At 36.7% G+C, this 15,485-nt stretch overlaps 2 protein-coding genes and 1 long non-coding RNA gene across 5 annotated transcripts; all 3 read left to right on the top strand.

Annotated features, from left to right (window-relative positions):
* Nucleotides 1-292: 292 nt before the first annotated feature.
* On the top strand, nt 293-2,584 carry LOC137956004 (elongation factor 1-beta-like). Its single transcript, XM_068803280.1, has 6 exons — nt 293-463; nt 738-854; nt 1,361-1,436; nt 1,768-1,891; nt 2,012-2,125; nt 2,261-2,584. Exons 1-6 carry the CDS (start codon nt 378-380, stop codon nt 2,422-2,424), a joined length of 681 nt encoding a protein of 226 aa, XP_068659381.1. The 5' UTR covers nt 293-377; the 3' UTR covers nt 2,425-2,584.
* An 834-nt stretch (nt 2,585-3,418) lies between these two features.
* On the top strand, nt 3,419-8,206 carry LOC137956225 (uncharacterized). Of its 3 annotated transcripts, XR_011113224.1 has the most exons (3): nt 3,419-3,573; nt 5,903-6,031; nt 7,750-8,206. It is a non-coding gene; the product is annotated as an uncharacterized lncRNA (long non-coding RNA). The 3 variants fall into 3 exon arrangements; XR_011113223.1 differs by lacking the exon at nt 7,750-8,206 and having other exon boundaries at nt 5,903-6,149; XR_011113225.1 differs by lacking the exon at nt 7,750-8,206 and having other exon boundaries at nt 5,824-6,149.
* LOC137956224 (transcription termination factor MTERF9, chloroplastic-like) lies at nt 3,590-5,272 on the top strand. Its single transcript, XM_068803611.1, has one exon. The coding sequence runs from the start codon at nt 3,614-3,616 to the stop codon at nt 4,823-4,825; it is 1,212 nt and encodes a 403-aa protein (XP_068659712.1). The 5' UTR covers nt 3,590-3,613; the 3' UTR covers nt 4,826-5,272.
* Nucleotides 8,207-15,485: the final 7,279 nt, after the last annotated feature.

The following is a 15,485-nucleotide window of genomic DNA, read 5'->3' as shown; positions in this document are numbered from 1 at the left end:
ACTTTTCCCATTGGACCCCTCCTCCGACTCCGCAAACTCGTACAGATGCAAGTTCGATTTTTGTTGGCTCGATGTCACCGGTAGCTGTGACCTTGCTCTTTTATGGAAATGTTTTTCAGCCAATTAGCTATTTTTAATATGAACCTTACATTTATTTATTGAATATATTATTTTGGACATTAATGATAATATTTCTTCTAAAATCTGAAGTTTTAACATACGAGTCTCATAGGCTATCAACAGCATGCTAGTACAAATCTACCGTTACTTTGATATAAATATCCGTCCCTGCTGCTTGGCTTCGCCTCTGTTCAGCGGCTGCTAGGGTTTCCATCGTTTATAGGGTTTCTGCCGTTTAATTATTATTTATCTTTGCAATGGCCGTTTCTTTCTCCGATCTCCACACCGAGTCTGGGGTCAAAGCCCTCGACGAGTACCTCGCCGGGAAAACCTACATTTCCGGGTAATTTCTGCTGTTCAGTCTGCTTTCCATGTAGTTGATGTGCATTCTCATTCATTAGCCGTGTCGGAAAGTAGATTTGAAGTGTCGCAATCGTATTCCATCTGTATCAGCATCGGAATCTCAATTTCTTTATCGCATCGAAACTTAATTGTGCATTCTCCGATTCCAGATAGTGTGCCTTTTCTTCTATGTTGTAATTGCACTATTTTACTTAAGTTTTTCTCTCTTCTGGTTACTTAACCAAGTGTTCCCTCACTGACTTTGCAACATTCAGAGATCAGCTTACTCGAGACGATGTCAATGTTTTTGCGGCGGTGATAAAGAAACCCGGAGGAGGTTTTCCCAATGCTGCTCGGTGGTACGAGACGGTATCTTCACACTTAGCTGCAAGGTTTGTTAGTTTAATCAATTTTTGTTTGACTTTGGTTCTTCGATTTGCTCTTATGTTAACCGTGATTTTTGCAAGAAACGTGTATGTTATATATCTTGAATGCTTTTCTTCTCATTCATTCTGTGAACAATTAAATAACATGTTTTGCTTGTGTTGTTTATAATTCTTATTTTCATATTGAGGAAAACGGTTTCATTTATCGCTAAAACTGTTATTACTCTTGTAATAATCTGGTAAGGTCTTTAAACGTACCAGGGTTGCTTTAAGCTTTCCCAGATTCGTTCAATGTAAAATTGTCATTACTATTATTTTGACTGTAGTTATTACAAATCTTTTGGTTTGTTGGTCGGTGGTCTCATGTTGGATGTCTCAAGGGTCGTGAGCCACGTTGACATTCTGTAATGTTTGATCCTTTGCGTTTGGATCCATCTGATCTTTATTTTAAATCACGAGTGTCTGCTGTGTTGCTTTATCCATTTCTATTCCTGACATCTAAGTTTTTTCAGGTTCCCTGGCACAGCAGTTGGTGTAAGGTTTGCTGGCCAAGCCACTCCCGCAGCTGCGCCTGCTGAGGAAGCTAAGGTCTGGTTGGCACTTTTTATTGTTCTACTGGGGCCATAAGATTAAATTTTTACTACTCTTTTTATGCATTATATTCTTTGGCATTCATGTTACTCAAGATTCAAGTGTTGGGGTCTAATTTTGCTAGTCACGAAGTTTCCATTTTTAAGTTTTTTGGTTCAATTTTTTTTGTCCACTAAATGGTAAACAGTGTCTTTCCAGTGGTGCAATGTTGTAGGCAATATATATGTTCTTGACCTAAGCTGTGAAGCTTGAACTTTGTATTTACATTTTTCCATCAAAGTGCATTTGATACAAAATGGTAAGCTAACATATTGCCTGAATCTTATAGGATGCTGCACCAGCAGCAGATGATGATGATGATGATTTGGATCTCTTTGGAGAAGAGACGGAGGAGGACAAGAAAGCAGCTGAGGAAAGGACAGCTGCAAAGGCCACTGCAAAGAAGAAAGAAAGTGAGAATCTCTTTTGTTTACCAGATTGCCGTTGATTTCTTAAACTAGTCGAGTAATTAGGTCTAAAAGTTATTTTGCTTTCAATTCCACTAATTATTAGTTTACCTTTTCTAATTTCAGGTGGGAAATCCTCAGTCGTCCTGGATGTGAAACCTTGGGACGATGAAACTGACATGAAGAAACTGGAGGAGGCTGTTCGTGGTGTTGAAATGCCTGGCCTCCTGTGGGGAGCATGTACGTGATCTCCCTAATCTCAAAATTTTTGCATGTCTTGAGCCAGATTTAATATTTCTTCTTGATAGGTTCTTTTTTATACGTTTTATCTGATGGGGTAATTCAAACAATTTCTCATAATGTTCCTGTTTGCAGCAAAGCTTGTCCCTGTTGGTTACGGTATTAAGAAGCTCCAGATCATGATGACAATTGTGGATGACCTTGTCTCTGTTGACGGTCTCATTGAGGAGCACCTCACGGAAGAGCCTATAAACGAGTACGTTCAAAGCTGTGATATCGTGGTCTTCAACAAAATCTAAATGGGTAGTATCCAAAGTTTTGATTGGGTTCACTAGTCAGTATTAGTAATTTTGCCCAGATTAAATTCTGTTTGAGGTTCATGTTTTTCAATCTATTTGAGAGATGATTTATGTGGCTTATATAGAAACGGTCTCTGCAATACGAGTGCTTATTAGATCATGCAAAGGCTTGAAATTTTTTCCATCGACTCTGCTATTTAGTCGCGTACGCGTTAATCGTTTTTTTTTCGCACCTGTATGATGTTCTAGTGGACCAGGCCGTGGTGCTCTTTATCATTTATTTGTTTTTTCCTTTTAGTTGGAAAAGAAATCATGGACGGGAATTGCACAAATTTTATGTAGGTAAGGCGTATTTGAATCTTATACATAACGAAAGCGACAGTGAGTAGGGCTTATTTTGGTTTTACACAGCGATGTGGTTTTGACCATCTCATTGATGAAAGGTTCTGTGAGGCTGAAACTGTAGATGGGATGCTGCAGCTGTAAAAGTCTTGAAGAACCACAAATAATTTCTAATTTGCTCATATCTGTTAATACAAAAGAAGATAATTTAAATCGGTTCTGTTTTCATTCCAAGTCCTCCGAATTCAAGCCATATTTCAGGTCGAACCCAGTAATCCAACAGGATGTGACTGCAGCCTGATCCCCACATGAGCCTAAAATCAGCTTAACACTCTTGGACCTGTTCATCCTCCCTACTTTCCGCATCACCGGTGATACACAACAGGTCAATGTTTTAAGCATTCTCCGACCGAACTGCCGTGTTGACACAGAAACAGGAATAGCTTGCAAAACTTGTCGAATGGGCAGAAGGCCTGAAACCCAATGAGTAGTCAGAGTTGTTAAGGGAAACGATAATGAACACTATTGGGTTGTCAAAGAAGAGATTTTTTTTAAAAATTTTTAATATAAAAATTTCATAAAATAGTAATTTAGGTGTTTTCTTTATCATGTAAACCGAAGTTTGTCCTACCAAAAACAGTTGATCATTGGACCCGGTTCATGATGCTCATGCTCGATGATTCCGTCGATCGTTTCCTACCTGGAGCAATATCAAGGAAAAGCCCTAACAAGAGCAGGATTACGAGAATCACAATGAACTCCCTCAAGTAAAGCGCCTTCCTTCCGGGTTGGACTGAGGAAATAAAGGTAATTCTTTTTTTCGTCCCAAATCCTTCCCTCTTATGAGATGTTACATTTGTTTGTGAGGAGGCTTTTGAGCTTCCATGTTTTGCAATACCAATCTCTCAAATTCTTGAAAACACCCGCTTCTTCGACGCCGCCGCCGCTGTCTGACTCTGTTCAATATCTTATAAACACATGTGGGCTCTCGCTGAAAACAGCTTCCGCTGTCTCCGAGAAGCTCCGACTTGAACTTGAGAACAGAAAAACTGGCGTCTCCGCATCGAAAAAGCTTCAACTTGAGCAACAGAAGTTACGGAAGTTTGTTTCTGTGCTTGCATTCCTCAAATCACAGGGTTTTTCAGAAGCCCATGTGGAAGATTTTATCACTGGTGCATCCCAAGTTTTCAATGTTAAAGTTGACTGCAATCTCCAACCGAAAATTGAATTTTTTCTTTACATGGGACTCTCAAGATCTGATATAGCAAGGATCATTGTTGGAAATCCATCCATTTTGAGAAGAAGTCTCGACAATTATTTAAGACCAACATTCTCTGTCCTCACAAAAATTCTTCATACTAACGATCGGATTATGACAGTATTTAGGCGCTGGCATTCGCTGTTATCATTTGATGTTATTAGGAGAGTAATAATCCCTAACTTTGCAGTTTTAGTAGACCAAGGTGTACCGAGCACGACTATTTCAAAATTGATGGTAGAAAACCCGCGGGCATTGATACAAAAACGGGAAAGGCTTGTTAAACTTGTCCAATGGGCTAAGGAATTAGGCCTCCAACCCAATTCTTCCATGTTTGTTCCTGCTATTTTAGCAAAGGTTTCATTGAGTAGTCAGAATTGGCAAAAAAAAATCAAGATAATGAAGAGTTTTGGGTTGTCTGAAGAAGAAGTCATGATAGCTTTTAGGAGAGCTCCTTTTATCTTAAAGCGCTCTGAAGAGAAGATCTGTAAAGTGATGTATTTCTGTGTAAACACAATGAAGTTGGAGCCAAAGGTTTTGTGTTCATACCCAACGCTTATTATGCACAACTTTGAAGAGAGGACGGTTCCAAGATATGCTGTTATAAAAGTACTGAAATCTCATAAGCTGATGGAAAGTGAAACTTTTCTTTGGGTTTTTACTATTCCGGAGAAGACTTTCATGGACAGATTTGTGACCAGATACTTGCATAAAGTTCAGGGTTTAGCAGAGGTGTATCAGCAGGCCAAACTTGGGGCAATGGGAGGTAGAACTGAAGGTGGAGAACTGGGCGGGATGTAGTTTGTTATCTGTTTCTGTCACTCCTGTTTGTATTGTTCTTTTAGTTCCCTTTCTTGGTAGAGTTATGTCTTCACACAGTTCATCAATAGAATTGTGACCTTTAAACATTTTTTATTACTTTTTTCTTGCCTTTTTTTCTTGTTTTTTCTTTTGAGTACAGCCTCTCTCTCTATTTCACTCCTATTCTCTCTCTCTTTCTCTTCTGATTCGGAAAGTGTTCTAGTTAATGTATCACTTGAGAAGGAAGTTTTTTCTCCCAGTACAAACCTAATTGGAAGATTTAAAGGATAACTAATTACAAGTAAGAAAGTAGTAAAAGAAAAATAAATTAGGGCTTGAGGACACCAGCCTTCTCTATTTATAAATGCTAATAATTACATAATTTTAATGGAAGAGAAACTCCTAATCTAAGCCTAATCAAAATAGGAACTATCCAAACTAGGAAAATACTAGAGGCTTAATCAAACAGGAAACTTCTAAGAAGCTACTAGGGGAGCAACTTCCTACTTTCAAAGAAACTTCCCAAGTAACTTCTACAAAGAGACATCCTATTTCTAAGCAACTCCTACTCTTCCTATTCTACCCTTCAAGTTTTACAATTACAACAAATATGTCCCATAGCTGAAGCTCCCTTTCTATTTTTACCCTTCTGCTTATAAAATTAATTACAAGCATACCCTTATTATTTGTATGCTAGCACCCGCCAGCCCAATTATTTTGCCCACACATAACTATCTGCTTCTCTTTACATTTTTTAACCTCTCATAACATCTTTTGCCTTGCAAAAGAATCCCACTAAAAGTCTTTGAAGAATATTAATTCATGATTTGGATGGTCCTAGCTTACGGAGAGTTTTTTTTGGTATTGACTGCACATCTATGTTTATGTTTTGTATTGTTTCAATGTTCATGATTTGGATGGTCCTTGCTTATGGAGAGTTTTTTTTGGTATTGACTGCACATCTGTGTTTATGTTCGGTATTGTTTCTTCTGTTGAAGGATGGTTGCCGTTATAGAAGTACTGAATTTGAAGAAGCTGATTAGTAATGAAACTTTTCTTTGGGCTTTGGTCTTCCAGAGAAGATTTTCATGGACAGATTTGAGACCAAGTGCTTGATGAAGTTCAGGGCTTAAGGCAGGTGTATCAGCAGGCCAAGCTTGATGCTGTGGGAGGTAGAACTGAAGGTGGAGAACTGGGTGGGATGTAGTATGTTATTTGTTTTCTCCCTCCTGTTTGTATTTTTTTTTTAGGTCTCTTTTTGGTTGACATATGTCTCGACACAGTTCATTAATGGCTATAACTTTAATTTTTAATTTTTTTTTCTTGCCTTTTCTTTTTAGTATACTCTCTCTCTCTCTCTTTTAATTAATCACTTGAGACAAGTTCCTTTACTGGTTCAGTCTTATTACAAAATACATTGTAAAAAGTAAGAAGAAAGAAGGTTGAAGAGAGAGAATGAGAGGGAGAGAAAATGGAGATCAGTAAATTGAGAAAGAAACTGAGATGGAGGACCTTCATGTCTATTTATAGGTTAGGGTTGAGTACAATTTACAACATTGCTCCTACTTTAAGTGAAAAACTCTAATTCTTTATATCTCCTATTCTACGTCTCCTCTTTACATGAAATTTTGTCCATAAACATAGTTTGACATGTAGAACAAGATTACATCAAGAAATACAAATAACAATAAGTTAAAATGACCAAAATGCCCCTGGTCTTGTGTTTCAACATTTGTGTATCACCGTTTTCCTGATTTTCAATTTAGTTTGTCATTTAAAAAGCAAATTTCTTTCCTGGCTAGGTCTTAGTACAATACATGGGTCCCCTTTCTTAAGGAAAGAAAGAACAATTATGTGGGGGTCTAGCTTCTTGAACAACTGTCTCCAAAAGGAAGCTATGTTTCTCATAAGAAACACGTCAAACTAATCTTCCTGTGTTGCTCTCTGAAATGTCCACCTATAACTGTTGCTAAACTTCTAAACTGATTGATTCTCACTGCAGAAGCTGTCTAAAAGGAATCCTCAGCTAGCCATGTAGTTGTAAAGATTATAAGGTTGCATTGTTGGCAAAGGGCATTGGTCTTGCCTATCTTTTATCTGTCCAACGCGGAGAAAGGTGGCTAACTGAATCTTTAAAGACCTATCCCCTATATATCTATTTGATTCTGTGTGAAGCAGTGTTGAATTATGAACTCTAGGTTCTCCAACTCTTTTAAGGATAAGCCAGAAATATTGCTCAACTTGTTCACTGAAGACCATGTAGTGATGTTGACTGGAAACAACTAAAACACAATTCTCAATTACATGGCATACTTACATTGCATGCATGTCATGTTCATTTGCAGTGTTTAATCTGATTCTTAGCTGTTCTACTAAGTCTATTTAGCGTATCCAGTGCTTTTGGTTCATGTCTTGCCATTCTCTTGCTTTGTCAGAATAACACTGCTTGTATCGAGAGTAGTGCAGTGTCGATAATCCTATCAATTGCTTGGAAAAGTGTTGGAATGCTTTCCTTTCTTGTTGGAAATGGAGAATAGCCAGAGTGCTATTTGTTTGAAATGCCGTTGTTTCAAGTAAGAGCACTGTTGTGTTGTAGAATAAAGAATGGTTGTCTTCTACACGTGTCTAAGCCGGTTTTCATTTTTTCTCCTATGATCGCGTTAAAGGCGTGCAGAATAATATGCTTCTGTGAGAGGGCCCTTAACTGCACTTGTTTCCCCTACAAATTATGTAATGTGTTTAGAAACTTTATTACACAATATTTGTTTCTCTTTCCAAAAGAAACTGGAATTATTGTTTTGCTGGTTTAGGAAGGTTGTTTTTGGCTTGTTTACTTTGGGCTCAGAAGATATAAAAAATGGCTTGTGTGTCATGAATGAGAAGTCTGTATGGGGAAATCTGCTTAATCCTCTGTTCTATCTCAGGTTTTGTCACAGATCAATTGCATCAGCTTATAAAGGTCTGACTGTCAGGTTTGTGTTGAAAGCAAGCAGGATTCAGCCATTTTGGATGCTGATAATTTGTCTTGGATTCTAAATATCCCCATCTGGCTCTGCTGTTCAAATAATGAATTACCCTATTCAAATACTTTTCCTTCTAAAGAAAGAAACCTGGATACTCAGCAACCCCCCAAAATCTTGATCATCCTGTTAAGGGCATGAATTCATGATTTGAACGTTCTTAGGCTTGTGGGGAGTGTTTTTATTACTGACAGAACATCCATGTATATGGTTGCTAAGTTTCTCTATCCTTTTATTTGTGTAAACAGCCTGATTACAGGCCTTATGTCCTCTTCCTTCTCTACTCAATAATTCTGTAAATTTAAACTTTTACTGCATTTGGCTTAACGATTATCTTGTTCTTGAACTACAATTACTACAATTCTGGTTAATCCGAAGATTGCTACCCCTGGCACGGTGACAATTGTTAATGAAATGTGATCATCAAGATCGTTACAATTTTTATTTGATCATTATTTTATTTTTATTAACTAATTTTTAAAATAATAAAGGTCCTATTTTCATTTTTTTTGGGTTTCAAACAGAGTCATTTTTCTTAATTATTATGTTACATTAATATATTTTTATATAAATAAAAGTGAAAATAAAGTAATTGATGGGTTTTTGAGAGGCCAAGAAAAATGAAAGCTGCGTAGATTAAAAAGAAATTTCTATAATTTAAATTATCTTCAATAAGACATCTTTAAATCAAAATTTAAATGGTCGAAGAGTATTTTTTAGGAGAAATGAACCGAAAAATTTCTTAGAAATTAGAATCAGAATCAAGAGAATTATTAACATTTTTATAAAATTTATCAGACGATATTTGTATATATGGAAAAGAGAAGAGAAAATTTTATAAAAAATAAAAAAATCTGTCTGAACGATTTAGGACGCGGTTCATAAACGAAACCATTTCCTCAACTTTTGGCGGGGTAGATGAGAGCGTTGGTCGTCTCCTTCTTCGCGATCTCGGAGAAAGCCCTAACAAGTCCAGAAAGAAAATGCTTACGAGAATCACAGTCAACTCTCTCAAGTAAGGCTCCTTCTACCGGGTTGGAACCTTGAAAAGAAAGGTAACTCATTTTTCCATCATAGTCCACTTCCGTCGCATGAGATGTCCCTTTTTCTTTTTAGGCCTAGGACTCAATGTCTCAGATTCTTGAAAACCTCCACTTCGACGTCGCCGCTGTCTGAAACTGTTCAATGTATTATGAACACATATGGGCTCTCTCCGAAAATAGCTGTGACCGTCTCTGATAAGCTTCGACTTGAACTTGAGAGCGGAAAAAATGATGTCTGCGCGTCGGAAAAGCTTTTACTTGAACAAAAGAAGATAAGAAATTTAGATTCTGTACTTACTTTCCTCAAATCGCACGGCTTCTCAAAAGCCCATGTTGAAGATTTCATCATCAGTGCACCCTTTGTTTTCAGAATCAAAGTTAACGGCAATCTCCAGCCGAAAATACAATTTTTTCTTGACATGGGCTTCTCAATATCGGATGTAGCAGATATCATTGTTCTAAATCCATTCATTTTGAAAAGAAGTCTGAACAATTATTTAAGACCATCCTTCACTGCCCTCACAAAAATTCTTCAAACTAACGATCGGATTATGAAAGTACTTAAGCGCTGGAAGTGGTTGTTATCATTTGATTTTGAGGAAACAGTTATCCCTAATGTTGCAGTTTTAATAGATGAAGGTGTACCAGCTATGGCTCTTTCAAGAATGATTTCACGATATCCGCGAATATATACACAAAAACAAGAAAAGTTTTCTGAACTTGTCCAATGGGTAAAAGAATTAGGCCTACGACCCAGTTCTTCTTTGTTTGTTTATGCTTTGATAGCAAAGTTTTCATTGAGTAGTCAGAATTGGCAAAAAAAGATCAAGATGATGAAGAGTTTGGGGTTGTCTGAAGAAGAAGTCATGATAGCTTTTAGGAAAGCGCCTTTTATTGTAGTGCGCTCTGAGGAAAAGATCTGTAAAGTGATGGATTTTTGTGTAAACACAATGAAGTTGGAGCCAACGGTTTTGTGTACATACCCAGCGCTTCTTATGTACAGCTTTGAAGAAAGGATAGTTCCAAGATATGCTGTTATAGAAGTACTAAAGTCGAAGAAGCTTATGACTAGTCAAACTTTTCTTTGGGCTTTTGGTCTTTCGGAGAAGTCTTTCATGGACAGATTTGTGACCAAGTACTTCCATGAAGTTCAGGGTTTAATGGAGGTTTATCAGCGGGCCAAACTTGGTGGTACGGTAGGTAGAACTGAAGGTGGACAACTGGGCGGGATGTAGTATGTTTTATGTTTCTTGCCTCCTGTTTGTATTGTTTTGTAGGTTCCTTATTGGTAGACATATGTCTCCACACAGTTAATTAATGGATATAACCTTATTTTTTATTTCTTTTCCTTTGCCTTTTTCTTGCCTTTTCTTTTCAGTATACTCTCTCTCTCTCTCTCTCTCTCTCTCTCTCTTCACCCCCCCTCATTTCTGAAAATATTCTAATTTATGTATCACCTGAGAAGCAACTTTGTTTTCCTGGCAGTCTTATTGCAAAATATGTGTATCTTCTTGCTCCAGATTTTTAAATTAATATGTCAAATGAGAAGATTTCTTTCTTGGCTGGGTCTTAGCTCAATACATGGGACCCCTTTTCTAGAGAAAGAAAGAGCAGTTGTGAGTGCGGTGTTGCATCTTGCACAACTGTCTCCAAAAGGAAGCTTAGTTTCTCGAAGAAACACCTCAAGCAATCTCCTCCTGTAGCTCTCTGAGATGCCACCTATTAACTGCTGCTAATGATTGAGTTGTAAACTGTGATTGATTTTCACTGTGAAAGCCGTCTAGAAGGAATTCACAGTGAGCCATGAAGTTGGGAAGATGATAAGGTTCGATTTTTGGCAAAAAGCATGTTTCTTGACGATCTTTTACTTGTCCAACATGGAGAAAGGTTTCTACAGAATTTTTAAAGACCCATATCCTGTATATTTGTTTGATCCCATCTGGAGCAGTGTGACGTATGAACTATAAGTTCTCCATTTTGATAGAGAAGCCAGATTTATTGCTAGTTCACTGAAAGCCATGTAGTAACATTGGCTGAAAAGAACTAAAACACAGCTGCATGCCTACATTGCATTCATATCTTATTGATTTTCAATGTTTCTGTCTGGTTCTTAGCTCTTCTACTTTGTCTATATTTTAGTGCTTTCTGTTCATGTCTGGCCATTTTCTTTCTGTGTTAGAATACCATCACTTGTTTCAACAGTAGTGCAGTGTTGAGAATCCTATTTAAATGCTTGGGAAGTGTTGGAATGCTTTCTTTTCCTCGTTGGAAATGGAGAATAGCCAGAATGCTATTTGTTGGAATGGGAAGTGTTGGAATGCTTTCTTTTCCTCATTGGAAATGGAGAGTAGCCAGAATGCTATTTGTTTGAAATGTCATTTTTTCAAGTAAGAACTTTGAAGATAGAAAGTGCAGCTTAGTGTTGTAGAGTAAAGAGTAGTTGTGTGTTCCTATGTAGGTTTTCTATTTTTTTTTCCTTTTTTGCTTCTATGATTGCATGAAAGGTTTCATGTATGGGCAAATATCATGCTTGGCTGTGAATAGCTTCTATAGTTAGCGGAATTTTTAGGTCAATACTGGTTAAGACATTTCAATGCAGTTCAGGCCTTAGTCTATATGAGGATAAAACTGGATGATATTATGCTTTAAAGTAAATGGCTGTTGAGGCTTTTTAGCATCATACTGGATTTTCTGAGGGTAAAGGGAAGTATGCTAGCCCAACCTTTGAAAAAAGTGCCATTGTTGTTTCTGCGAAAAGTGCCCTTAACTAAACTTCTTGCCCCTACAAAGGACGTACTATGTTTAGAATTTTGGTAACAAATTTTAATTTCTTTTTCTAAAAAAAACTTTGGAAGGATTGTCTTACTGGTCTAGTAAGGTTGTATTTTGGCCTGTTTCCTTTGGGCTCAGAAGATGTCCAATATAGCTTGGGTGTGAGATGAATGAAAAGGCTCCATTGGGAAATCTGCTTAAAGAGTCTTCCTAATCCTCTGTTGTATCTCAGGTTTTGGTGGCAGATCAATTGCATCAGGTTATAAATGTCTTGACTTTCAGGTTTGTGTTGCTCACCAGCAGAATTCAGCCTTTGTAGTTGCAGATAGTTTTGTCTTGGATGCTAAACCCTCATCTGGCTTTGCTGTTCAAATTATGAATTCCCCTATTCAAATGCTTTTCCTTGTAAAGAAAGAAACCTGGAGACTCAGCAACCTCCCAAAATCATGATTTGAATGTTCTTAGGCTTGAATAGAGTGTTTTTATTACTGAGTGTACACCCATGTATATGGTTCCTAGTGTAGTTTCTCTGCGCTTTTATTTGTGTAAACAGAGGCCTTATGTTCTCTCCTTCTCTACTAAATAATTTTGTAGATCTAAACATCTACACCTATGTGGCTTAATCACCTTATTCTTGAACTATAATTCTTGATTACCCCTGGCATATTGTAGATGAATTTGATGACTTGATTCTTAAATTATATGTTATATGTTATATATATTCAAATCACTTCTGTAAAAATTTTGTCCAATCATGTAGGGTGTAAGACGTATTCTAAATGAACAGAATAAGTTTATCGTTTACATAACAGCCAGTTCCATCGCATGAGATGCTGCATTTTTTATTTGTTTTCTGAGGAGGCTGTTGGGCTTCTACGTTTCGCAATTCCAATCTCTCAGATTCTTGAAAACCTCCACTTCGTCGTCGCCGCCGCTGTCTGAAACTGTTCAAGACCTCATAAACACATTTGGGTTCTCTCTGAAAGCAGCTGTTGTCGTCTCTGATAAGCTCCGACTTGAACTTGAGAACGGAAAAATTGACGTCTGTGAGTCGGAATAGCTTCAACTGGAGCAAAAGAAGATAAGAAAGCTGTATTCTGTACTTACTTTCCTTAAATCATATGGTTTCTCCGAAGCCCATGTGGAGGATTTCATCACCAATGTACCCATTATTTTCAGTATCAAAGAGAAGCTCAGTTTATCATAACAAACACCTCAAATGAACCTCCCTCTGTAGCTCTCTGAGGTGCCACCTATTTCTGTTGTTACCAATTATGACTTGTAAACTGTGATTGATTTTGTTTGTTCTTGAACTGTTACCTCTGGCATAACGATTGTTGTTTATGACTTATAATAATTTGTTTGTCAAGTTACATTTAAAAGATGACTTATAACTCTGATCCCATTCTCCAACTGTCAGTACAAACAAGCAGACATGTCTCTCTTGCACAGTCCGAACAATTGGTTTGGCTGGGTCTTTCAAGTTACAGTATGCATCACCATGATAGTAAAGGGTTATAAATAATTTGTATGAGCTGATATGGGAATTTGTGTAGCCCGGATTGTATTTAACACCATTTTCTTCTAATGGAGCCGTGGTTTTTAACTTATTGATAGCTAGAGAGAGATGAATGCTTCCTAATCTCTTATTTTCGTTGGGTCTATGTAACTGATAAAAACCACCCGTTTTACTTAAAAATGGCACACAAACTCTAAAATGGAGAAGAATTGAATGAAAACCAAAGGAAGAGGACAGTGTAAGTATAAATGAATTTCTACATACATTATAAAATTTAAACAAAACCTTGAACAGTCGCTTATTTCCAACCATGACAATCAATCGTAAGTGAAAGATGAAGTATGCTTAAGCCCCTCTATGTGGAGCATTACTTAATTAGCTAATTAGGTAGCTAATTAGCAACAGGATCTTCAAGTCTCTTTAAACACTTGGAGCAATAATTGAATTAAAAAATGGTATGGATACTCTTTTTGTTAATCGATCTAGTCTTTCTTAAACAAAAGACAGATTTTTCTTCGAATTAAACAAAAGGGTGTTTACTTCTTTTTGTCCTATTACATTAATCAATTCAATTATATGTGATACTTAATTAAAACAAACTGAACTACATGTGTAACGGGAATCTCTTCCAAAAGGGTAAGCGAATAATTAGGTTTTGTTTAGGGAAGGGGCAAGAGAAAGAGAGATCAGAGGACTTTGAACAAACAGGTTGTGGGTGTCGCGAACGGCAATGCGTGGAGTCAATAATTGAGAAAGGGCTGAGACGGTGACACTCAATATCATCTTCCTTGCCATTATTGTTGCTTTGTCTTGTCATTTTCTGAATGTGGGAAGGCGCTTGGGATGCGTATCGTGCACTCCCAGCTGGACCTGTACTAATGCGACCAAACCGGTCAGCTGCGAACGGATGATGAAAGAAAATGGGGAGGAGAGGGGCACTGAAACCCCCCTCCCTTCTCTCTCATTTTACAAACGGAAGTAGAGGGTTAGAGCTAGGGGTGGGAACGGTCGGGTTTCAGGATCGAGTTTACCAAAATCTGAACCTGATCATCGATCCTGAAACCCAAACCTGAAAAAAAAAACCGATTCTTCAAACTTGAACCCGACTAATACTGCATATAATGAGATGTATGTATGAGAATTTTGAAAGATGATTTTTCAATAAATAAAAAATTGGTTTGTGGGGGGAGTTATTTCATGTGGGTTGTTGTGTTCATATTTTGAACTTATTAGTCCAAAATGGTCTTGTTGTAATTAAATATATCATTGAGAATGTGTGTGAGAGTTTTAAATTCATTAATTTAAGTTAGACTTCACACTTCTTTTTTTATGAAATTGTATTATAACTACAGCTAAGTATAAAAAGGTTGGTTATTGATTGTCCAACTTGTTGGAACTACACATATAACATGTTGTCTTTTGTATTAAAATTCAAAGATGGATTTCCTTGATTTCAAGATAGAAAGTTAACTTATAATTGTTTGCCAAGTCTTGATAAATGGGAAAAAGTTAAAATAGTGTTTGAGATTCTAAAAGTTTTTAATGTAGTCACTAATATAATTTTTGGGTGTGACTACCTTGCTTCTAATTTGTACCTTAGTGAGGTATATAGGATAAAAGAAGTTTTGAATTTTTATTCTAAAATAAAAATTATTTTCATTCTACTAATAAAAATTATTTTCTTTAGGATAATAGTTAGTAGGATGAAAGAAAAATTCGAAAAATAATAGGGTGAATGCAATTTGTTGATGGGTTGCTTCAGTTTTGGATCCAAAAGTCAAATTAAGATTGATCGAATTGTATTTTTCAGATATAGATTCTGGAGTGGTACCTAAAATGAATATAAACTTAGTTCGACAAACCTTATTTGATATTTATAATGAATATGTATCTATATATAATATAGAGACTAGTAATGAAGGGATTGTTTTTAAGTATTACCTTGATGGGTGTTTTCACAAGTAGTAGGTCACATTCTTCATCAAATTTAGGGTGATAAAATTTAATGGTTTTAGTATTTATGTACAATTTTATGCTAAGGTCGTGCCCAATTTTTTGTATAATTTATTTGATAAGTATTTTATACAAAATTTTAAATATAGGTTTGAGTTTGAACTCAACTCGAGCTCAAACACTATTAAAATTCTTGGGTTCGATCTTGAGTTCAATTTTAGGCTCGAAGTTGAGATCGAGATTGATCTATTTAAATCAAACCCAACTAGAATATATACAAGTTCAAGTTTGGTTCGACTAGATGCGAGGGTACCCAAACCTAGTTAGAACTCCCTTCCCTTATTTTGTGTTGC

The sequence above is a fragment of the Aristolochia californica genome, unplaced genomic scaffold, assembly GCF_029961685.1.
Source record: "Aristolochia californica isolate CCGP_79_NKW_82.1479 unplaced genomic scaffold, dmAriCali1.0.hap1 SCAF_2, whole genome shotgun sequence".
Classification (NCBI taxonomy): Eukaryota; Viridiplantae; Streptophyta; class Magnoliopsida; order Piperales; family Aristolochiaceae; genus Aristolochia; species Aristolochia californica.
The sequence above is the reverse complement of the archived record's forward strand: the minus strand, read 5'-3'. Positions and strand labels throughout refer to the sequence as shown.